Source organism: Pristiophorus japonicus, chromosome 15 (assembly GCF_044704955.1).
Source record: "Pristiophorus japonicus isolate sPriJap1 chromosome 15, sPriJap1.hap1, whole genome shotgun sequence".
NCBI lineage: Eukaryota > Metazoa > Chordata > Chondrichthyes > Pristiophoridae > Pristiophorus > Pristiophorus japonicus.
Genome location: NC_091991.1, coordinates 47,579,244 through 47,605,060, shown reverse-complemented (window position 1 = coordinate 47,605,060; position 25,817 = coordinate 47,579,244). Strand labels below are relative to the sequence as shown.

General features: G+C 43.6%; 1 protein-coding gene across 7 annotated transcripts in view; it reads left to right on the top strand.

Annotated features, from left to right (window-relative positions):
- The window catches only part of LOC139281467 (fatty acyl-CoA reductase 1), a 271,288-nt gene that overhangs the window by 130,754 nt on the left and 114,717 nt on the right, over nucleotides 1–25,817 (top strand). For 5 of the 7 annotated variants that reach the window (XM_070901633.1, XM_070901636.1, XM_070901637.1 and 2 more), the window contains 2 exons: nucleotides 11,794–11,960; nucleotides 13,308–13,487. In XM_070901633.1, coding sequence (XP_070757734.1) covers nucleotides 11,794–11,960; nucleotides 13,308–13,487 — 347 coding nt within the window. Of the gene's footprint in view, nucleotides 1–10,349; nucleotides 10,439–11,793; nucleotides 11,961–13,307; nucleotides 13,488–25,817 lie in introns of those variants that run through there. The other 2 variants (XM_070901632.1, XM_070901634.1) reach the window with 2 other exon arrangements.

Sequence of the window (25,817 nt, the reverse complement as noted above, 5' to 3'; positions counted from 1 at the left end):
AATAAGGGTCTATTTACAGAAGAAGGTAACTCTAGAGATAAGGGGGCCGGAATTGGCCACCACCCAAAACGAGTTGCACCTACCGCTTTCCAAGTGTTTCGTCCGCCCCAATGCATGGGGCTGACAATCCGGAGAAATTCAGCTCTTTGGCTTTTGATTCCAGTTGGAGCGGTGTGGGGAGAGGGGCAGAAATGCGGTCAAGCGGAAGTGGGGACGGGTTGGAGTGGTCGATGCTCCCAAATCATCAACGCTGCGCTGAAATTGTCATCACGCTGGCGCATCACGAAGTCCCTCCCCTTCAATTAAGTAAGGGGTCAACACGTGCACGACGTGGTGGGAAAACGGGTGGTGCGCTCCCCTGCACTGCTCCAAAACTGAAGGAGGGCAATATCCAAAATGGTGGCGCCCCCTCAGCAGCCAATCCGCGCCGACCCGTGGGTGCTGCTTTCAGGCGGCCATGGGCCTTATAGAAAGGGGCAATTTTGGCCCCAAGTCCTCTAGAGAGTTCTGCAGTTAATTCATTTGCTAAATGATAACTATCAGACTTAGGACCATATCTGCATTCAGTGCAATGGCTAGTACATTGAGTCTGTCAGATCAGTGTCACAACAAGCGCTCATAGGTAACTGAACGTATGAGAAAAAAGTGGCTTGCAGACTGGTATTAACAACACGAACTTGTATTTATATTGGGGGAAAATTGCTGTCGGAGGCTTCCTTCGTACGAACATCTCCGACCCAAAAAAATCTACGAAAGTACCTGGTGGTCTCAGAGGAACGTACGAGTCCGGTCGGAGGCCTAGATTCACTGCGCAGTACACGGGGAGATGTCTTTCAGGTACGTATGTACATGCTGGAGTCACATGGGCCTGGACCACCAATCACTATGCAGTATTCTCATTGATAAAAATCGGAACTCCGTTTGTACGAGTTTGCATTACTTTCAATGAGAATAACCCCCTAAAAAACCGAAACACAGCATAATAAATAAATAAAACACCGCACATATTTAAAATTAATTGAAATTAAATGTTTAAGAAAAAAAATAATTTTGGAATTTTTTTTTATATGTGTTTTAATAGGGTTAAAAATAAACTTACCTTAATGAACAGGGTTTTTAATACAAAAATGAGTGTTTAAATTTAATTTTTATATATTTTAAAAGTGTTACGCTGGTAGAAGTAAGCTATGCATCTGCTTTTACCAGGCATAAAACTTTGAAGGATGTTTGTTGGGCAAATAGCCTAATCTCTCCCACGCGGATGTCCTTCTCCCGGGGATGCAGAGGATCTGTCTAGAGAAATCTTGACAGATCGGAAAAGCCGGTTTTCGGCGCATGCGCTTTGCGCCCCAAAAAACAGCTTTTATGAGGCCACGCCAAGTCCATGCACACTTCGTACGGACCCAGCGAGGCTGAAATTCCCGGCCCATTGTGTCTAAAAATGGGCCAAAGCGCTTCGCAGAGGCATAATCAAATCAAGCCTGGCTGAGTGACCAAAAGCTTTGTTAAGGTGGGTTTTATGAAGGATCTTAAAGGAGGATATGGAGGTGGAGGGAATTCCAGAGCATGGGATGTCGGTGGCTGAAGATACCACCATTGGTGGTGGGGCAATAGAGTGGGAATGCACAAGAGTCACTCGGCACCACCCTTGCGTCCCTCCTAACCGTTGACTCCAGCAGCATTGTCTGATAGAGGAGTGATGCTTCAGGAATAGAGGGAAATGTAAATAAAGATTTTTATTTAAATGAATCATGAAACTGATCATATTTCTTGTCTCTTTAAATTTATACACGGACAACAAAGTCATGTAAGAGACAGGAGATGTAGATTTTTTTATTTCACATGCGGTGAAGCTAAAGAGATCTTGGGAAGTAAAATTCAGCATTTCATTTGTGAATGTTTATTGTGCTTTGTATGATTTTTCAGTGCTTGTGGCTTAGAAACATAGATACATAGAAATTAGGTGCAGGAGTAGGCCGTTCGGCCCTTCAAGCCTGCACCACCATTCAATAAGATCATGGCTGATCATTCCTTCAGTACCCCGTTTCTGCTTTCTCTCCATACCCCTTGATCCCTTTAGCTGCAAGGTCCATATCTAACTCCCTCTTGTATATATCCAATGAACTGGTATCAACAACTCTCTGCGGTAGGGAATTCCACAGGTTAACAACTCTCTGAGTGAAGAAGTTCCTCCTCATCTCATTCCTAAATGACTTACCCCTTATCCTAAGACTATGTCCCCTGGTTCTGGACTTCCCCAACATTGGGAACATTCTTCCCGGATCTAACCTGTCCAGTCCCGTCAGAATTTTATATGTTTCTATGAGATCCCCTCTCATCCTTCTAAACTCCAGTGAATACAGGCCCAGTCGATCCAGTCTCTCCTCATATGTCAGTCCTGCCATCCCAGGAATCAGTCTGGTGAACCTTCGCTGCACTCCCTCAATAGCAAGAACGTCTTTCCTCAGATTAGGAGAACAAAACTGAATACAATATTCCAGATGGGGCCTCACCAAGGCCCTGTACAACTGCAATAAGACTTCCCTGCTCCTATACTCAAATCCCCTTGCTATGAAGACCAACATACCATTTACCTTCTTCACCACCTGCTGTACCTGCATGCCAACCTTCAATGACTGATGAATCATGACACCCAGGTCTCACTGCACCTCCCCTTTTCCTAATCTGCCACCATTCAGATAATATTCTGCCTTCGTGTTTTTGTCCCCAAAGTGGATAACCTCATATTTACCCACATTAAACTGCATCTGCCATGTATTTGCCCACTCGCCTAACCTGTCCAAATCACCCTGCAGCCTCTTAGCGTCCTCCTCACAGCTCACATCGCCACCCAGTTTAGTGTCATCTGCAAACTTGGAGATATTACACTCAATTCCATCATCCAAATCATTAATATATATTGTAAAGAGCTGGGGTCCCAGCACTGAGCCCTGCGGCACTAGTCACTGCCTGCCATTCTGAAAAGGACCCGTTAATCCCGACTCTCTGCTTCCTGTCTGCCAACCAGTTCTCTATCCACGTCAGTACATTACCCCCAATACCATGTGCTTTGATTTTGCACACCAATCTCTTGTGTGGGATCTTGTCAAAAGCCTTTTGAAAGTCCAAATACACCACATCCACTGCTTCTCCCTTGTCTACTCTACTAGTTACATCCTCAAAAAATTCCAGAAGATTTGTCAAGCATGATTTCCCCTTCATAAATCCATGCTGACTTGGACCAATCACATCACTGCTTTCCAAATGTGCTGCTATTTCATTCTTAATGATTGATTCCAACATTTTCCCCACTACTGATGTCAGGCTAACTGGTCTATAATTACCTGTTTTCTCTCCCTCCTTTTTTAAAAAGTGGTGTTACATTAGCAACCCTCCAGTCCATAGGAACTGATCCAGAGTCGATAGACTGTTGGAAAATTATCACCAATGCATCCACTATTTCTAGGGCCACTTCCTTAAGTACTCTGGGATGTAGACTATCAGGCCCTGGGGACTTATCGGCCTTTAATCCTGTCAATTTCCCTAACACAATTTTCCGCCTAATAAGGATATCCTCAGTTCCTTCTTCTCACTAGATCTTCGGACCCCTAGTATATCGGGAAGGTTATTTGTGTCTTCCTTTCTGAAAACAGAACCAAAGTACTTGTTCAATTGGTCTGCCATTTCTTTGTTCGCCATTATAAATTCACCCGAATCCGACTGCAAGGGACCAACGTTTGTCTTCACTAATCTTTTTCTCTTCACATATCTATAGAAGCTTTTGCAGTCATTTTTTATGTTACCAGCAAGCTTCCTCTCGTACTCTATTTTCCCCCTCTTAATTAAACCCTTTGTCCTCCTCCACTGTATTCTAAATTTCTCCCAGTCCTCTGGCTTGCTGCTTTTTCTGGCTAATTTGTATGCCTCTTTCTTGGATTTAACACTATCCTTAATTTCCCTTGTTAGCCACGGTTGGGCCACCTTCCCCATTTTATTTTTACTCCAGACAGAGATGTACAATTGTTAAAGTTTATCCATATGATCTTTAAAGGTTTGCCATTGCCTATCCACCGTCAACCCTTTAAGTATCATTTGCCAGTCTAATCTAGCCAATTCGCGCCTCATACCATCAAAGTTACCTTTCCTTAAGTTCAGGATCCTAGTTTCTGAATTAACTTTGTCACACTCCATCTTAATAAAGAATTATACCATATTATGGTCACTCTTCTCCAAGGGGCCTCGCACAACAAGATTGATAATTAGTCCCTTCTCAATACACATCACCCAGTCTAGGATGGTCAGCTCTCTGGTTCATTCCTCGACATATTAGTCTGGAAAATCATCCCTAATACACTCCAGGAAATCCTCCTCCAACGCATTGCTACCAGTTAGGTTAGCCCAATCAATATGTAGATTAAAGTCGCCCATGATTACTGCTGTACCTTTATTGCACACATCCCTTATTTCTTGTTTGATGCTGTCCCCAACCTCACTATTACTATTTGGTGGCCTGTACACAACTCCTACTCGCATTTTCTGCCCTTTGGTATTCCGTAGATTCACCCATACCGATTCCACATCATCCAAGCTAATGTCCTTCCCTACAATTGCATTAATTTCCTCTTTAACCAGCAACGCCACCCCGCCTCCTTTTCCTTTCTGTCTATCCTTCCTAAATGCTGAATGCCCCTGGATGTTGAGTTCCCAGCCTTGGTCACCCTGGAGCCATGTCTCGTGATGCCAATCACATCATACCTGTTAACTGCTATTTGCGCAGTTAATTCGTCCACCTTATTCCGAATACTCCTCGCATTGAGGCACAGAGTCTTCAGGCTTGTCTTTTTAACACACTTTGACCCTTTAGAATTCTGCTGTAAAGTGGCCCTTTTTGTTTTTTGCCTTGGGTTTCTCTGCCCTCCACTTTTACTATTCTCCTTTCTATCTTTTGCTTCTGTCTCCATTTTATTCCCCTCTGTCTCCCTGCATAGGTTCCCATCCCCCTGCCATATTAGTTTAACTCCTCCCAAACAGCACTAGCAAACACTCCCCCTCGGACATTGGTTCCGGTCCTGCCCAGGTGCAGACCATCCGGTTTGTACTGGTCCCACCTCCCCCAGAACCGCTTCCAATTTCCCAGGAATTTGAATCCCTCCCCTCTGCACCACTGCTCAAGCCACGTATTCATCTGAGCTATCCTGCGATTCCTACTCTGACTAGCACGTGGCACAGGTAGTAATCCTGAGATTACTACTTTTGAGGTCCTACGTTTTAATTTAACTCCTAGCTCCCTAAATTTGTCTAAATTTGTTGTGCTTCACTGCTTTTCCTATGCTTGGCGAAGAGCTCCACTAACCAACTCTGGCTCTCTGCCACTCAAGGTCAGTTGTCAGCAGTGCTGCTGTGTTAGGTCCGTTTATAAAAGATTCTACTGAAGTTTTTGGTGGTCAACTCAAATATCAGGACTGCTAAGTAAAAATGTGCTTAAAATTGTCCTAATCTGTTTGATCAAACTGATCTTACCATGATCCAGGTGTGATGACTGTGTGACTGATTCAGTGAACCGGCTAAGTTCTGAGATTGTTCCCATGCACAAAAAGGGATTTTTATAGCCTACCTCCAGTGAACACCTGTGTCTAAAACAGAAGTACATTTATGCTTTCAGTAATGTCGACGTGGTACGTTTTCTCATCGGCTGATGACTCTGCACACTTTGTTTTGAGTTACATCATCTGCAAATCACACTTGATATTCTTACTGTCATTGTTCCTGAAAGAAAGCAATTTTATCACAGTTTTTCTGTAAGTTTCAAACCCCAGCGATTTGTGTCTGCATGTAATTGTTAACCTATAGCTGTCTGGTGGAGAGAGACTGATGAAAGTGACAACTGAAAATATGAATCCAATGCCCGATTTACAGAGCAGATAAATCAGCTGTGCTTTCTGTATCTGTGACTCTATCCAGTGACTCTTGCTGAAAGTGCGTTTGATCACCAGATGAGGATAGGATACCGTGGTGCTCCCTCCGTCCCTGACTATGGCACAGCTGAATAATTTATTAATTTTCAAAGCTCCGAACTCAATCTGAAGAATGACCACTTGGTCAAGGTACCAGACATTTGTCAGCACCTGTGGTATCATACTCCAGCATGAATCGCTACATCTAGAAAAAGGAGTGGTAAAATGAACACCTGGGCGAGTTAAATTTTGATTGCCAAAGGGAGTATTCGGAATATAATTGACACAGATATTGCTGCATGCAAAAACTCCCAAATGGATGCACCTTCCCTGCCCACTCTTGCATTCTCTTTGTTTCGATGCATTATACTTCCCTGGAGTTGTGTTGCAAGTATGCAAGGAATTTACAATACACTGTAATTCTTCAAGCACCTTAATGGATGATTTTAGAAACTTCAATGTGTTGACAAAGAACTTGACTAAGATAGAGGGAGCAAATTTGCACCTGTTTATAAGGAAAATACCAGGTTATCATTCATCTACAGGCAATGCGCCATTTTAAGGGATTACCTCTTGGAACTGCTTAAATCCACATTCAATTAAATAAATGGACATAGAAAACAATTAATTTATAGATTTCATTTACTGAACCTGCATACTGACCAAGAATCCCAGTGAACTAGCTGAGTTTTTAACAATACGAGATTTATAACTAGCTGAAGCTGTTGACACTGAACTGCTCCTGCAGTTAAGGATAAGTGATGCTCTGCCTGCTAAATAATAAGACTTTCTCTTAAGAAGTCACGCTCCATTCAATTTCCATTATTTAAAGTGGCACAACCTTCAGGAAACATGTATGGCAAACATACAATGTGACCATACAAATGGAGTCAAAACATAAGTGATATTTTTTGTGATAAAAATACTGCACAGCTCTTCTGTTTTATTCTCCCTCCAAATAAGTAAAGAAAGCTGGCCATTATTCTCACTAATTTAAAATGAGCACTGTGATATTCAGGGTGGGCTGAGAGCACGCTTACAGTGAAAACAAACAATATTTATTCTGCAACCTCATAAAACAGCCACTTCAGTTTTTAAAGTGCCCACAGACCACTACCACAATCAGATTGGCTACCTCGCTCTTTCTAACTAATCTTAAGTTCCCTTGGTCATCAATGTAGATGAGAAGAGGAAAGATTTATTACTTTTTTCTTCATCAGGTAAAGGGTTCCTAGCTGAAAAATTGACTTGTCATTTCTGATGCTAATAGACCTGTGTATTTACAGCATTTATATTTCATATTTACAGCATGTTCTTTCTATCTAGGTAGAAGTACAGCTGATTTTAAAAACTCTTTGTCCTTCTACCATTGCTATTTGTAATACATCGCTACATGGGTTTTTATTAATGAGAAAATAAGCATAGAGAAAATGGCTGAGAGGCTTTTATTATTGCATCAGAGCCATTTCCCAATATCTTAGTAACTTTTGCCACAAGCTTCCCCATTGAGTGCAAATGACCCCAACTGAGTTTTCTCAAGATCTGTTAGGATGACAGTTCACTAACTAGTTATATTTTAGCAACACGGAAACACACTAATGTTCTTCACCTGTTGTTACCAGAGGCGGGGGTGAAGACAGTATTAGGAGATGGCCAAGTGAAAGTGCATACTTCAGGCCAGCTAGTGACAGGTTGGCTAATTCAAAGTATGTATGTGTACATTCAATTCCAATTAGGAACTAAGGCCTTAGATTTGCAGTGTTAGCTGTGGTTCATGTTGCTCCAATCAATATTTTGCAACTACAGAGTATTCTATGAACCAGAGTTAGATAATTCCACTCACCAATTTGTTGAGGTGCAGTTACTTTCTGCAGTTAGTGAAGGGAAAACAGAGCGGTTCATTAGCTTGTAAAGAACAACAGTGTGCTTCTCTCCTTGGCTAATCATTGCTCCTGTGTTTGTTGCATCTCATCTTATTGCCTGTTGCAGCCCATCATACATCACTAACCAGTATCTTGCCAATATTAAAAACTGCAGTTTATTTTTTTAAATATATCTTTCCCCTATTCTATTTTAGAATTTGAGATGTGTGAAAATGGGAAACATCTTTTCTCCTTTATAAGCAAAATATTGTAAAAGGCACAGGGATTGGGCAATCAAACTTAATGTAACTGTAATACAATTAGAAACTAACACTGAGAGTGAAGGAGTGGTGACTGTCCAGGTTAAAACTGGGAGAAACATTTTTTGGTGAGAGAAAAGTTAATTTCGAATAGTCTCCCCTCAATGATTTTCTCCCATTATCCTTTCCTTAATGAAGGTGATGAAGAGGGCTGTTAATTTCTGATGACTGAATAAGTCACATTTCAGGATTTTTACTGGCGTTTTGAAGAAAGCATTCTGTGATTCCATTTATTTTTCTGTAAAGAATAACACAAATAAGCAGCCTTGGCAGTGATTCATGCTGGGTTCAGCTCTATGGGTGGCACTGGTCTACAGTACTTTCATCATGTGGCCTTTCTATATGAGCCTGAGCAGTAAATATTGATGGACTAAAAGATGTTATATAAATGCAAGTTGTTGCTGGCTGCTTGATTGTGAGACTCATCGTTGCCAAGCCAGATCCCGACGGCAGTTTCTCCAGTGGGAGATTGCTGGAGCTCCTAAAGAAACATCACAAATGGTTGTTAATGCTGTTGCTCCAGGGTTTCAGTCAAAGTGGGGGGAACCCCGTGGAAATTTCCCCCCGATATTTTCTAAAATGATTAGCAGTCGGAATCCTGGATGATTTTCTTCCATTCTTAATTCAGAGTCCTCAATGCCAGCTGTAAGGCTGATCTGCATTACTCAGTACCACACAATGTAGTGCATTTAGCCAAGTGATGAGTATATTTCTCAGTACTGTAATCAATGAGGAAACAATATAGTTCAATAGATATTAACCATTATTATTGTAACATGTTGAATAAAAGGACATTTCCAGTACATTGTGACATCAGGCCAAATGAATAAAATCAGTGTATTTCACTTAAGAATTAGTATTCTTGTTGAACAGTTCATGCACTACAACTTGTGTTGGTTTGTTTGGCTATATTCGATAGTTATTTTTGGGGGGGACGATTTTAACTTGTTGCACCTGGTATTAACTGGGGGGTTGGGGGTGGGAGCTAATAACCTAAAAATAGGGTCAGTATCTAAGCTGCCCCGTTAACCCAATGCTTCGACTATCGGCATTTTGAATGGGGCCTACCACTGGGCCCCTAAAGCGCTTTTGCTTGTTTCAGGTGGAAGACCCTTTTCAATATGCAGATCAGAGTCTTTAGACCACATTTGCCTTTTTAGGTTGGAAATTGTTGAAGCGAGCGCCTTCACGCTCCGATAAGTACCATGGGCAGTAGGGTCAAGGAGACCCAGTAAATGTGAAATTATTTTTGGGGAGCCAGGAGTGCTCCTCCTTTTGGCCCACCCCCACCATGATCAAGACACTCCCACCACCGCACGTACCTTCCTGCCAGCTGGAGCAACCCAATATTGGCCGAGCTGCATCAGGATGGCCGTTTGATGCCATGCAGCTCACCAGCTTGATGTTAGTGAGGCCAGGGCCTCAAAATTGCAACCGCTTCTTCGCCACGGGATGGACAATTGGCTGGTGGGCTCTGCTGACCCAAAATTGACCCCCTTTTGTCTTTTGTCTGTTGTCTTGTACTTGTGTGCTGACTTCACAGATACAATTTCCCTGGGAAACACCCATTTACCGAGCACAGAGATCAGGAAAAGGGGGCCAAGAACATTTCTTTGGGTCTACCTCTTTTCTGTAGTCCTGGGATTTTCAAAGGAAATGGATAGAGAGTGACCATCCAACCCAAAGTCCCCAATGGAAGAAAGGATGTTATAATATTTCTTAACTCAACTTCCACTCTCTCTGTACCAGTATTGTAATTGCATTGGAGTTACTTTGGTTTTTCTGTCTTTCCATCTGTCTCATGTGCTAAGCTAATTTTCCTGGTTCTATAGGGCTCAATTTTCCCCAGTATTTGCGCCTTATTTTTTGGAGCAGGCTGCTTTTTCTGGCCTAACTTAAAAATCCCCAGTTTCCCCAATCAATTTGCATCAGTGTAACTCAGTTAGTTACGAATTTTTTAAGTCCGTTTTTTTTTCAGCCAAAGGGATCGTAACCTGCCACCTACGCCACTTCTGGCCATTTAGGGAAGTTTGGCCAGCTGAGAGTTACTCAGTTCTGATTAGGCCAGCGTATGTGGCTTGTCCTGAAAAACCTTCCCTAGAGTTAAGGAAAGCGGCGCAGCAGATGCCTGGACACACTGAAAGAATTGAAAAACACATAGCAGCAACTTACCTCCAACCCTGCCTGAAGGCTGTCCGGTCCCCCCACACACAGGAATGCTGTCCGGTTCCATTCTCGGTCCGCGGTTCACACACAGGAAGGCTATCCGGAGAGAGAGAGAGAGAGAATGCAACTGTTGGAGGTAAGGTGGTGCTATGTGTTAGGCCATGCCAAAATTAAGAGATCCAATGGGGAAACTTGCAACACTTTTTTTGGCATACTTGGGCCACAAAAAATTGGGCGTAACTCTTCAAGTACGTCAAAAAAATGCTTTGAGGAAAATTGAGCCCATAGTTCGGATGTGATCTTCTATATTGTCCTTCCCATTCATGCGAAGCTGACCTCATTCCACATTTGTCTGGAGGTGAACGCATTTAGTAAGTCTGAATGGTTTTCCTGACACCTGTTTCTGTGATGAGTCAGAGACTCATAGAAGAACTATGTGAATTTACTCATCACAAGGCATGTTAAGATGTTGGCAGAACATTATGTTCTGATCAGTTCAAGAGGGGCCTAGCCATAAGAAAGTACTGTACTTGTGTCCCCTTTGTAATAAGGTTCAGCGAGGCTACATACCACAGCTAATTCTGAAGCTAGTCTGTGGTTCTGATTGTCCCTTTGGAAATTTGCATTCCAGGAGTGCTGTTTGGAGCAGTTGTGATCAACAGAGATTCAGATTTGGCAGGCTTCTTTAGCTCACTGAAAGACTGGTGACGTTCACTGCTGGCTTGATTATTTTAAAAATCAGTTATTAATTGTTCACTGCAGTTAATGTTTAAAATAGCAATTTCTGCTTTTGCATTTCCCAAAATAACATAATGGGACAATGTAAAACTATCATGTCTGCTCTATTGTATACAATGTAAGTGACCTGACCAAGCTGTTTAGTATAAATATAAAACATCAATATTTAAAGACGTCATAGCTTAAAGGGCAAAGAAGCCTACGGGGATATTTTCTATTCAAAGTGCCCCTCCTCGATTTTTATTTCTTTTTTAAATGCTTATTTTAAGTCCTTCTAACAGGGAGCTTGTTCTTTGACTGTTGGATGGTTAAAGCTTAGTGTTTTTCAGTGCCTGGTGAACCAAACTTTGTTTTGGAAAATTGAACCAGTTGCTAAACATAAGGTGCAGTTATACTTCACTTTCTAATGGATACAAAGTGGTTTTGGACATACATAATGCAAAAATTGCAGTCCAGCTCAGAAGACTACTGAGTGCATTAATACCCCGAGGTGTCAGACACCCTCCAGGAAGGCCTATTCACAAAGAGTGCAGTATAATGCCAATCATAATAGTTTTGCTTTAAATCAGTCAAATTTCAGTTCCAAAGCCAAAATTCCAAATGCTCATAACCGACTGGATAATTAAAAAAATTATGGGTAAGAATCACCTGTACACTTTAAGAGGAGTTCAGTATATTGTCAAAGATGACTGAAGCAAGATTGCAGTGAAAGATTTAAGAATATAACAAATGTTTTAATCTTTTTTATTGCAGCTATTTGATAGGGTGAGAGAAGACTTCCAGAAAAAGATTATTCCTGTTGGCAGTGAACTGATGCAGCCTAATCTGGCCATCAGCTCAGAGGACACCGAACGTCTGCTCTCCTGCATTAACGTAGTCTTCCACTGTGCAGCCACCGTACGATTCGACGAGCCTTTAAAGTATGTCCCTTGTCTAATCTTTGCACCCAGATAGGAAAGATTAAAAAAAAGTTTTCACAAAGTTCTAGTTTTCCTGTTTAACGATAATTGCTACAGATAACTATTTTGTATAATTATTTTCTGAGGTTGTTGCTGGTTCTGGACTGGACTAACCATAGCAATAATTTAGTTGCTTTAATTTGTTGCCCTCACACAGCTACTTTTTCCCCTAACTCTGGTGCAGGCTAAATGCAAATACTTAACAGCTTAATCTTTCCAATGCCCACTTTGCAGGCAATCTCATGTATGTAATACAGGTAGTATCATAAAATATTTAAAGTATGATTGATAATGGCAAAAACACATTTAGAAATAAGTTTGCTCCATGATGTGATGTTTCATGGACAGTAATTGGATACCATCATCATCCACAACACTGAGTACACATTATCCATTTTGAACATTGTAACATTTCTAAGACCAATTCTAAAGCATAACAAAGTGTAGCAATTGCTGTATTATTTCACTGAAAATTATACTTCTAAAATTGTTTGGAAAAAAAACTCCAATTATTTTCCTAATAAGTGATCATTGCAGAATACTTCTGTTAGAGAATATGATTGAAACAAAATTCACCATGAACCAGATTTGGAATTTGAAGCAGACCTTCCCATACTCCAATCCTGCATTATGAAATGCGCCAATCCATTCAGGCCCACAGGGAGCTGTCGATCACCATATTTTTGTTTGTTCTGTGATGGTGTAAGACCAACTTTTCCTTCTATTTCTTTTCATTCAAGTCTTTCCAGGCCATGAACCTCCTGCAGAGAGAGGGCAAGTGTATGACCTACTCCCAGGTTTCTACTAATGCTGTTCTTCAGCCAGCTTTTAAAAAGGCACACGGCAGCATTCCAGTGATGGCCCTCTCCCCAGCGTTTCATCCCACATGGTAGCAAGGTCAAACCTTGAGTTGGTGGCACTTCATAGCAGTGGAACTGAAATCACATACTCAGTGGAGTGGGGGAATTGAGCTTGTATCTTTTTACTGTGCTGTGGTGCCACCCGGGCTGCCCAGAGTCACAAATGTTTCCAATTAACTATTTTGCCAAATTGAGGGTAGATTGGCAGTTTCAGAGTTCCATCTCGTCTTCTGTCAGTCTCTCCTTGGTATGGCGAGTCCATTCACTCGTATTTATAATGACATCCTTTCAATGAGTGGAGATAGTGCTGTGTGTTCAGAGCCCCATGTAATCACAGGAAGATAAAATGTCGTCTTTTGTGCTATCTGCTTATGCATTCATTTACCTCATCCAGGGATTGGTTTTCCCACTCCATGATCCTATTTTCCTTTGCTCTCACCCTGCACAGACATGCCCTGCAGCTGAATGTGGTGGCCACACAGCAGCTCCTAGTGCTGGCCCGACAGATGCAGAAGCTTGAAGCCTTCATCCACATCTCCACTGCTTATGCAAACTGCAACCGGAACCACGTAGAAGAGGTCGTCTACCCTCCAGCTGTAGAGCCAAAGAAGCTCATTGACTCTTTAGAGTAAGCATTCTTTTATAATTGTTTTATTATTTTGCTTCTTTTCCCCTTTTTTGTCATATGACCAGAAATTCAAATAACAGCCAAAATTGAGAAATGAACCAAGAATAACAGCAATGGAAAGTCAGTATAATGAATGCTAAGCTTTTGGTGTAGATCTGTAATACAAAGTAATAAATAAGCTGGTTGTCTTTAACATTATTTTAGTAATCGTATGACAAAGTTACATTTAATCTACAAATCACATGACATTTTTTTGCAGGAAATGCAGCAAAACATTCTAAACTTCCAGTATCACCGCACAGTTCAATTCAATTGCACAGTACAGCTCAATTTAATCATTTTATTGACTTCCACATCACAAGCCATTCAAAACATCTTTAAAATGCAGACTGCAAGAAGATAATAGATGAGTAAAGTGTCGGGAAGATGGGTAGAGACTTGTAAGATCGTATATAGTACAAGTTACAGACAGTAAGCTAAATCAGTAAGCAGTGCAAGAGGTTTAACTGAATGTAACCTAATATTCAAATTCCATGGAGGATTAATCTGTGTGGTGCGTCACTTATTCTGAGTATTTGATATATTTGATAGATACAATGCCAGACTCATTAGCTGTTGGTACATGGCAATTGAGTTAAATCATAGGTGTTTGTAATCAGAACGGAGTGGTCATACTAGTGCTTATTACTCTCAAATTGTGTAAAATCAGTATCATAGTGATTTGAAAGCCAGCATTGAGCTCAGCAGTGCCATCGAACTGAAGCACCAACTGCGCTTATATCAAAATGTGAGCTAAGTCACAGAAATTAAGTAAGCAGATTTGCCAGTACACCTGTTAGCTTTACAACTCTTTTGGGTGGGGGACAAAATAAACATTAGATCGAGTGCCCCCCGATCTGGGGGACACTCCAGACACTTTTAACTGCCCTCTTTTTTTTTTTCTTTTTTTCTTTTTTTGTGGTTTTTTTTGGTGTTTTTTTGTGATTTTTTGGGGGCATTAAAATCATATAATTTGCAAGTGCCCCCTATAAAAGGGGAGGGGGACACTAAAACCCAGCAATTAAAACAAATTAAACTTTAAAACATATAAAATCAAATTAAAATTTGGTTGCCGGGGGTACCGATGCACTCCAGTCCCTCTGGCGCCCAACTCTCGTGGAAGGCCGCGAGCGTACCGGTGGACACCGCATGCTCCATCTCTAGGGACACCCTGGCCCGGATGTAGGCAAGGAAGAGAGGCAGGCAGTCCGGTTGAACGACCCCCTCGACCGCCCGCTGCCTGGACCGGCTGATGGCACCCTTGGCCATGCCCAGGAGCAGTCCTACGAGGAGGCCCTCGGACCTACCCGCTCCCCTCCGCACAGGGTGCCCAAAGCCTGTTAGCTTTACAGCATTGTGCGCAATTCACAGCTGGCGTGTGATTGTGTTTCAACCAACAGTCAGATTCTCCTTTTGTGTCTCGGGTGACAAGGACCTGCAAAATGGGAGATTCAAAAATGACTCAACACTTGGGAGGAGGCTCCAGAAGCGATATTAAATAGATATCTCGATATTGTCTGATGAGGTTTCATAGCACTATTGAGGAAAACTTGTCGCAATGAATGGAAGCATGTTGGAAGAATTTTTATGCAGCTTTGAAGACTGGAATAATGCAGAGCCTGAGTTTATCAATACAAGTACAATGTCTCGAATCCGGCTGTCCGAACATCGGAATTGTCCAAAAACTGAACATTTTTGAGGCGGCCAAGATGGCAACATCGGACGGCAAGGGATGAAGAAACTGGTAAAAACCGGTGAAAAATGCAGCACCTGCGGGCAGCGGGCAGCGGGAATCGGCGAGCGGCGAGTAGCGGTGGTTTGGCGGACGCCAAGAATCGGTGGATCAGCGGGCGGCAAGGAGCCGAGGATCGGCGGGTGGTAAGGAGCCGAGGATCGGTGGATCAGCGGGCGGCAAGGAGCCGAGGATCGGTGGATCAGCGGGCGGCAAGGAGCCGAGGATCGGTGGATCAGCGGGCGGCAAGGAGCCGAGGATCGGTGGATCAGCAGGCGGCAAGGAGCCGAGGATCGGCGGGTGGTAAGGAGCGTCAACAGCGAGATCCGAAATCCAGAAAAATCCAAAAACAGGCAAGGTCTCGGACCCGAGGTTGCTGGATTTCCCACGTTGTACCTGTATGATATCTACAGTAAAAATAGTATAAGTACACAGGGTGATGTGTGTTACAAGACCACATTTTGATGGGTTCATCAGTCATGTCTGTTTTTAAATTTTGTTATTTTTGATGACATTTGTATTTATCAAGGTGAGGGATGTTAGTTGCAGGAGTGAAAATATTGCTTAATTTAGGTATGAAGTTAAGCATTAAATGATCCCAGATGTAGATGCAGTGCAGCCAGAGACAGAGTACAGCACCCTCTACTCTGCTGTAAAAGGGTGTCTTCACCGCAGTAAAGTGCAATTTCTTCTATTTCCTATGTCAGTATTTGTATAGTTTCTCTGGGATAAAATTGGCAACTTAGTGCCCATTTATGTTGAATTATAAACAATTTCATATTGTGACCCAGTGCATTTGTTATTGATCCATTATACTTGACAGAGTGACCTTCATCCATCAATGCAGACTGGATTCAAACTCAGATCACCGAGGTTAAAGAACAGTGTGTTTAAAACACTGCAATGATGACGCCTCTCCTGATCATTGATTCTTATATATAATTTGAACTTGTAGTCCAGTTTATTCCAGTTTGCATTATCTTTTGCTGCTGAGGAGTGTCATAGACAGTGGTGGTCTGCAAGCTTCTGCAATCAAGCCAATTTAAATCATGTGCTGTTTACCATATGATTTGAACTGGCATGATACTGGCTTTCATTTCACTGAAGGTTACAAGGAATACTCTGTATACAGTACAATATCCCTTGATAGAGACCTGCATTCAGGGTCCTATGCGGAATGTTCATTTTAGAAGAGGCACAAGAAGGAATGTTCCTTTAAACCTACAGCCTACTGGCAGACAATGCTTAATCTGTGTCGCCCAGTGCAAAAAAATCCCACAGGATTAAGCAGGCTCTGCTGTGCCATGCAAAAAACGTTACAGTTTGTTCTGAGTTGCTATTCTAAAAGAAACACCAGAACACTGAAAGAAACACCTTTTTCCCTGAGGATTCTGCTGCTCTTTTCCTGAAGTTACAGCAGATAAGCAGATGCATCCTCATGTAAATTCCCCCCCATATAGTATATCAGCAGCTCTTTTGTGGAGTTTCTCACCCTCATATAGTAAATCAGCAGATCCCCTGTAGTATTTCTCACCCCCTATAGTATATCAGCAGATCTGGCATTTGGCATATCAGCATATAAGAACATAAGAACATAAAAAATAGAAGCAGGAGTAGGCCATATGGCCCCTCGAGCCTGCTCCGCCATTCAATAAGATCATGGCTGATCTGATCATGGACTCAGCTCCACTTCTCCGTCCGCTCTCCATATCCCCTTATCCCCTTATCATTTAAGAAACTGTCTATTTCTGTCTTAAATTTATTCAATGTCCCAGCTTCCACAGCTCTCTGAAGCAGCGAATTCCACAGATTTACAACCCTCTGAGAGAAGAAATTTCTCATCTCTGTTTTAAATGGGCGGCCCCTTATTCTAAGATCATGCCCTCTAGTTCTAGTCTCCCCCAACAGTGGAAACATCCTCTCTGCATCCACCTTGTCAAACCCCCTCATAATCTTATATGTTTAGATTAGATCACCTCTCATTCTTCTGAATACCAATGAGTAGAGGCCCAACCTACTCAAACTTTCCTCATAAGTCAACCCCCTCGTCCCCGGAATCAACCTAGTGAACCTTCTCTGAACTGCTTCCAAAGCAAGTATATCCTTTCGTAAATATGGAAACCAAAGCTGCACGCAGAATTCCAGGTGTGGCCTCACCAATACCTTATATAGCTGTAGTAAGACTTCCCCACTTTTATACTTCATCCCCTTTGCAATAAAGGCCAAGATTCCATTGGCCTTCCTGATCACTTGCTGTACCTGCATACTAACCTTTTGTGTTTCATGCACAAGTACCCCCAGGTCCCGCTGTACTGCGGCACTTTGCAGTCTTTCTCCATTTAAATAATAACTTGCTCTTTGATTTTTTTCTGCCAAAGTGCATGACCTCACACTTTCCAACATTATACTCCATCTGCCAAATTTTTGCCCACTCACTTAGCCTGTCTATGTCCTTTTGCAGTATTTTTGTGTCCTCCTCACACATTGCTTTTCCTCTCATCTTTGTATCAGCAACAAACTTGGCTACGTTACACACAGTCCCTTCTACCAAGTCGTTAATATAGATTGTAAATAGTTGGGGTCCAAGCACTGATCCCTACGGCACCCCACTATGTGCCCAGTTGATGGTCAACTTTGCATTGGGATCATAAAACTGGCATTAGGACTGTGATTTGCATATTCAAGGCACCTAACTCATGTTTCAGACAGGTGCCCTGCACACTTGGAGATCGCCAGCTTTCGATTTGACAGCTGTCACACATCCGGAGGAGACCAGGCACGAGGGATTGCAACACCAAATTGGTCCCTCCCAACCTTAATTTTTCACCCAAAAAACCAGTACAACGATAGCCAATTTCTGCCCCTTGTTGAAACTAGGTGCAGGAGTAGGCCATTCGGCCCTTCGAGCCTGCACCGCCATTCAATAAGATCATGGCTGATCATTCACCTCAGTACCTCCTTCCTGCTTTCTCTCCATACCCCTTGATCCCTTTAACCGTAAAGGCCATATCTAACTCCCTCTTGAATATATCCAATGAACTGACATCAATAACTCTCTGTGGCAGGGAATGCCACAGGTTAACAACTCTCTGAGCGAAGAAGTTTCTCCTCATCTCTGTCCTAAACGGCCTGCCCCTCATCCTAAAACTGTGTCCTCTGGTTCTGGACTTCCCCAACATCGGGAACATTCTTCCTGCATCTAGCCTGTTTAGTCCAGTCAGAATCGTATATGTTTCTATGAGATCCCCTCTCATCCTTCTAAACTCCAGTGAATAAAGGCCCAGTTGATCCAGTCTCTCCTCATTTGACAGCCCAGCCATCCCTGAAATCAGTCTGGTGAACCTTCGCTGCACTCCCTCAATAGCAAGAACGTCCTTCCTCAGATTAGGAGACCAAAACTGAACGCAATATTCCAGGTGGGGCCTCACCAAGGCTCTGTACAACTGCAGCAAGACTTCCCTGCTCCTATACTCAAATCCCCTTGCTATGAAGGCCAACATACCATTTGCCTTCTTCACCGCCTGCTGTACCTGCGTGCCAACTTTCAAAGACTGATGAACCATGACACCCAGGTCTCGCTGCACCTCCCCTTTTCCTAATCTTCCGCCATTCAGATAATATTCTGCCTTCGTGTTTTTGCCCCCAAAGTGGATAACCTCACATTTATCCACATTATACTGTATCTGCCATGTATTTGCTCACTCGCCTAACCTGTCCAAGTTACCCTGCAGCCTCTTAGCGCCCTCCTCACAGCTCACACCGTCACCTAGTTTAGTGTCATCTGCAAACTTGGAGATATTACACTCAATTCCATCATCCAAATCATTAATATATATTGTAAAGAGCTGGGGTCCCAGCATTGAGCCCTGCGGCACTCCACTAGTCACTGCCTGCCATTCTGAAAAGGAGTTAGATGAAGTCCTTACTACTAGGGGGATCAAGGGGTATGGTGAGAAAGCAGGAATGGGGTACTGAAGTTGCATGTTCAGCCATGAACTCATTGAATGGCGGTGCAGGCTAGAAGGGCCGAATGGCCTACTCCTGCACCTATTTTCTATGTTTCTATGACCCGTTAATCCTGACTCTCTGCTTCCTGTCTGCCAACCAGTTCTCTATCCACGTCAGTACATTACCCCCAATACCATGTGCTTTGATTTTGCACACCAATCTCTTGTGTGGGACCTTGTCAAAAGCCTTTTGAAAGTCCAAATACACCACATCCACTGGTTCTCCCTTGTCCACCCTACTAGTTACATCCTCAAAAAATTCCAGAAGATTTGTCAAGCATGATTTCCCTTTCATAAATCCATGCTGACTTGGACCAATCCTATCATTGCTCTCCAAATGTGCTGCTATTTCATCCTTAATGATCGATTCCAACATTTTCCCCACCACCGATGTCAGGCTAACCGGTCTATAATTACCGGTTTTCTGTCTCCCTCGTTTTTTAAAAAGTGGTGTTACATTAGCAACCCTCCAGTCCATAGGAACTGATCCAGAGTCAATAGACTGTTGGAAAATGATCACCAATGCATCCATTTATTTCTAGGGCCACTTCCTTAAGTATTCAAGTTGTTGCACAGATTGGCAGATAGAATTATACTTGTGCATGCTGAGGGATTGTCTGCATTGCACCCACTTTGGGAATTGCAGTCGCAGGTGTAATTGTTACCCCTCTTCATCTGTCCAAGTGATTGCTCTGGAGAGAATATCAACTCAAACCCGAAGTTTTTCAGAGAAACAGAAGCCTTTGAGGATGTTGTCGGGCAGGCCGGCCCCCGCCGATGAAGATGTCGATGGGCGGGCTCCCGCCGAGGAGGATGTTGTCGGGCGGGCTCCCGCCGAGGATGTTGTCGGGCGGGCTCCCGCCAAGGAAGATGTCGATGGGCGGGCTCCCGCCGATGAAGATGTCGATGGGCGGGCTCCCGCCGATGAAGATGTCGATGGGCGGGCTCCCGCCGAGGAAGATGTTGTCGGGCGGGCTCCCGCTGATGAAGATGTCGATGGGCAGGCTCCCGCCGATGAAGATGTTGTCGGGCGGGCTCCCGCTGATGAAGATGTTGTCGGGCGGGCTCCCGCTGATGAAGATGTTGTCGGGCGGGCTCCCGCCGATGAAGATGTCGATAGGCGGGCTCCCGCCGATGAAGATGTTGTCGGGCGGGCTCCCGCTGATGAAGATGTTGTCGGGCGGGCTCCCGCTGATGAAGATGTTGTCGGGCGGGCTCCCGCTGATGAAGATGTTGTCGGGCGGGCTCCCGCTGATGAAGATGTTGTCGGGCGGGCTCCCGCTGATGAAGATGTCGATGGGCAGGCTCCCGCCGATGAAGATGTTGTCGGGCGGGCTCCCGATGAAGATGTCGATGGGCGGGCTCCCGCCGAGGATGTTGTCGGGCGGGCAAGCCGGCCCCGCTAGCCCCACCAACGTGTACGGGTGGGGCCCTGCAGAGATGGTGTTCGGGCCGGCCCCGCCAAGCAGGTTGTTGGGCGGGCCGGCGAGGAGGCCCTGAGGTGTGGCGGGCAAGGCGAGGCCCGAGGTCGGGCAGCGGCGGGGCCCCAAGGTCAGCAGGGTTGTCGGGTGCGGATTTCTGAACATTTTACGGATTCCGGACGACCCTGCCACCAATCGGTCCGGATTCTGGAACATTTCAGATTCCGGATTCTCGACGCTGCACCTGTACAATTAATCATATCGGTTGCCAGAAAATCAGTAATGCAGAAACGTTTTTCCTTTGATAAGCTTGTTAAGATCAAATGCTGCTTAAAATCATTTGGCTTGAGGAGCTAGCTGCAGCAGTGAGTTTGAATGCGATTGTTTTGCTTTTGGATGCAAATATGAATCTAGCCCAAATTGATGAAGTGAATATTTTATATTTATAACAGCAATAAAGATCCTAAGCATAATTAATCTGGACAGCATCAGTCCGTTCTTACCAACTGTAGTTCAATAAATTGGCAGCAAGAATCATCAAATTGGCAGAAAGCCCACAAGGAGAATTAGTATGAACTGCTATGTTTTAACTGTTGGGGAGTGGTGTTCTGAGATTGGGGTTAAGGTGCATTGCTGGTACACAGCAGAGAGAGTTTTACTCTGCAACTGTACTATACGAAAAGAAATCAACCAGATCCCCACAGCCCATCGCTATCCTGTGATCCCCACCTGTGTGGTCTGTCAAGTAGCTTGTCATCACTCATTGTCTCGGCCCACACCTAAACAATGGCCACTGGTGACCAGTGCCTATGACACTGTATCTCAGCAAAAGCCAGTGCTTTCCGGAGAGGAGGAGAGGTACTGGGGGAAACAAAAAAAAAGAGAAAAATTACATTGTAACTCTCTGCTCACTGTCACCCTGCAAACCACTCATTTTCAAACAGTGCACAGGGCCACAGTGCTTTTTATTACAAACCGTTCTCATTTTCTTTAAACCAGCCACATTTATCAAAAGCCATGTGATTGATCTGCAGCCAGTGCATGAATTGAGTTTAATTCAAACAATATAATGTTCCCAACACAACTGTGAAGAATCTGTGAATAAATGGTGGCATCAAATTTCATGATTTCACATACTGTTTATAGTATAAAGCACACAGCATTTTGGTAAAAAGGGGTTAAGTGGAGGTGTTTTGCAAGGGTATGTTAAAATAGCTCTGTATGCAGTCTGAAAATGGTTCGGGTATTTCAGAATGAATTTTAGTGTTCTATTAAAGCCGATGGTTACAATCCATCCCTATCCCAACAAACGCTTTGCCATCGTCAAAACAATGGCCATGCAATTGCGGTTGGCGGTGTAGCTAAGCAGTATGCCTCCATCCTGAAAAATAAATCCGCACTTACCAGGTGTAAGGCCCCCTTCGAAAACTTGCGTTGTTCCGCTGCGGAGTCGTACACCCACGGATCCCAGAGGCGCACCGTGTATGTAAGCGTACCTGGGATCACCTGGGGCAGTGTGCCAATCAGGAAACAGAAATCTCTCATGCCCATTTGTGATTTTTTAATACTTAATTTTAGTGGAGGTAATGTCCTGCTTGTGTGTCTAGGTTTCTTATGTGCAAAAGTTTCACTGCAGGGAAATTGCATTTCATTAATAGTTTGTTAAATTGGTTCAAATCATGAAGGTCTCATGGAATAGTCAAAAGCAAAATACTGCGGATGCTGGAAATCTGAAATAAAAACTGAAAATGCTGGAAATACTCAGCAGGTCATGGATCATCTGTGGAAAGAGAAATAGAGTTACCGTTTCAGGTCTAGGTCATCGACCTGAGACGTTAATTCTGTTTCTCTCTCCACAGATGCTGCCTGACCTGCCCAGTATTTCCAGCATTTTCTGTTTATTTTAGGGAATAGTCAGCTGAATCATTGGCATTTTAAACAGTTAACCAAAACTGTTAGACACTTGCGGGGTGAAATTGCCCCTTTTTAAAGCCCCATTAGTGCCTCCGGGGGATGCCACCAGGACAGAGGAGACTTTTTGTCCGGGAGAGGAGGGCACTACCGCCTCCCGGGAAATTGCCCAGGAGTTTGCGGAGACACTGCCATAGCAGCGCCACGCCCCACGGTTAGCGCCCAGGGTCGGCGCGCAACTGGCGATGATGTCATCGCTGTGCGCGGCGACCCCTCACCGCCCCGCAGCAACCCCTTAACGCCCCACGGGGGAAATTATCCTGCGGGCCGCCAGGTTGGCGCAAGCTGGTCGCAAAGCTGGCCAACGTTCGCTTTCGGGGCGCTCCTTAAAGGGAAGGGTGCCAGCGCCCCAGGCAGCCTTTTTTTTTGACTGACGACTATTAGGTCGGATCTAGGATGGCGGCCCTAGCACAATCCAGTTTTGTGAAATATATCACAGTTACTCCACAAGGGGCATCTTTTTCAAATAAAAACATCCTTGTAATCTTCCTCTGAAATGAAAAGGAATCAGTGTTTTGGTACTTTGTTTTCACCCTTTGCCTGTTTGAAAATAAATGGAGCATATTTCAAGCTGCTGTTTTGATGCATATCCCTCTCCCCTTACACTGTGCAAATAGGCTCCTGCGCCTGTTTGCACCAGTCATAAAATTTTCCTCCGTAATTGCTGGGCAGTTGGTGGGCAATTAACCCAACTGTACACCAGTAATGAGTATTTGACAGTCGCAGCGGATAATCTGTCAAGTCGGAATTTGACAGATCGCAAGTTCAAGATTTAGCACATGTGTAAGCGCATGTGGAAACCCTGAACTTGCGATCAATTTCAAAGACGATATGACGGCGTTTTCTGAGAGTTCACTGTCATACCGACCACAAATTCTGCCCCAATAAGTTATAAAAATAGTTGTATTCTCAATGTTTTAAAAAATTATTTCCTGTTTATGTTTAAATCATTTTCTTTCCATTGTTCTTGCAATCTCCTTTGCTTCATAGTTTAAACATGTCACAGAGGCAGAACAATGCAAACCTGAATGAAACTACATTTACCATGCGGTTTCGTTTGCTCGATCATAGCAATACTGATTCCTTCCTTCCACTAACTTATAAACATTGAGAATACAACTATTTTTATAACTTATTGGGGCAGAATTTGTGGTCGGTATGACAGTGAACTCTCAGAAAATGCCGTCATATCGTCTTTGAAATTGATCGCAAGTTCAGGGTTTTCACAAAAAGTCACTTTCCTGGCTAATGTAGCATTTTTTCAGACAAGTGACATATTTTAAGGTAATTGGCAAATCTACCAAAGGCGAGATGAAGAGTTTTTTTTTAACATAGCGAGTTCTTATGATCTGGAATGCAGTACCTGAAAGGGTGGTGGATGCAGATTCAATAATAATTTTCAAAAGGGAATTGAATAAATACTTGGAGGAGAAAGATTTGCAGGACTATGGGGAAAGGGCAGGGGAATCGGATTATTTGGATCGCTCTTTCAAAGAGCCAGCAACGGCCGAATGGCCGATTTTGTGCTGTATCATTCTATGATATGGAGGGTTTATTCTCCCAGTGATTGTTTTGGTAGGAGGCAAAACATAGGAAGAAATAACAAAAAGCCCGACCTTCTCATTCATTATTGCCCTTAGATGCAACCTTCGAATTAACTGCTAAATAAAAATCAAATATGGTTTTAAAGTAAAAAATGATCAGAAACTCCACAAGACTCAGAATATTACTCATAATGGATGAGTCTGGGAACAAACTGACATTGTAAATGACCTACATCTGTCACAAGGGTATAAGCTTGCAGTTTATTAAGAGTCATCAGACTCCCCTGGGAATGATAGCCGGGCAGTACTAATAGACAGATGTGAGCAGGAATGACAGGTCATGTGGGATTTAAAGTTTATAAGATTTGAGAACCTCTGCTTGTCACAGAATGATAGAATAGTGCAGCGCAGAAGGAGGCCATTCGGCCCATCAAGTCTGCACTGGCTGTTTTGTAGAGCAATCCAGTTAGTCCCACTCTCCTGCTCGTACCCCATATCTCTGCAATATTTTTCTTCTTCAATTATTTATCCAATTCCCTTTTGAAGACTACTAATGAATCTGTATCCACCACTCTATCAGACAGTGTACTCCAAATCCTAACCACTCGTTGTGTAAAAAAGGTTTTTCTCGGGTTGCCTCTGCTTCTTTGGCCAATCACCTGAAATCTGTGCCCTCTCGTTTTTGGCCCTTCAGTGATTGGAAACAGTTTCTCTTTATTTACTCTAACTAAACCTTTCAACCTGACTGTGTGCCTGAATTCTTTTCGCCAGCTAATCCTTCCAGGCTAGGACAGGTAATATATCAATCACCTCGCAGATCACTGCCCATCGCTGCATTCGGAAGGTCAGAGGTTTGTAAACTAGGAGAGGGTACTTGATTTCCTTCACTCTAAACAGAGAGAAGCAGGAGGAGCGCGCACGTGGCTTTGTCAGGATATCGGGCTTTTCCATGAGATTTTATATAGAGGTAGAGAGGTTGTTTCCACTGGTCGGGGAGACTAGAACTAGGGGGCACAGCCTCAAAATACGGGGGAGCCAATTTAAAACTCTCTGCCCAAGGAAGCAGTTGAGGCTAGCTCATTGAATGTATTTAAGTCACAGATAGATAGATTTTTAACCAATAAGGGAATTAAGGGTTACGGGGAGCGGGCGGGTAAGTGGAACTGAGTCCACGGCCAGATCAGCCATGATCTTGTTGAATGGCGGAGCAGGCTCGAGGGGCTAGATGGCCTACTCCTGTTCCTAATTCTTATGTTATTATGTTCTTATGAGGCAGGGTGCCATCAACTGCCATCAACTGCTCACACGTGGCCAAATCTCATATAATGAGAGCCTTGCTGCCATCAGGAACCTCTGATCAGACCATCAGAGTCCTGAAGCAACAATTCCACAGCCTTGGCCACTCGGAGGAGCCCTCTAATACTCGCCACATAAGATGTCTCAATTCGTGTTGGTCTGCTGCATCCTCTACAACTTTGTCATCATTAGGGCACAGCTCTTGCCACCACAGGTTCTGCGACCACCTCAGGAGGAGGAAGGGAAGTGGCAGCCTGCACATCCACATTCCGAATGGGCTGTCCGTGAGTGCATCATCAGACTCTGATTCCCCTGAATGA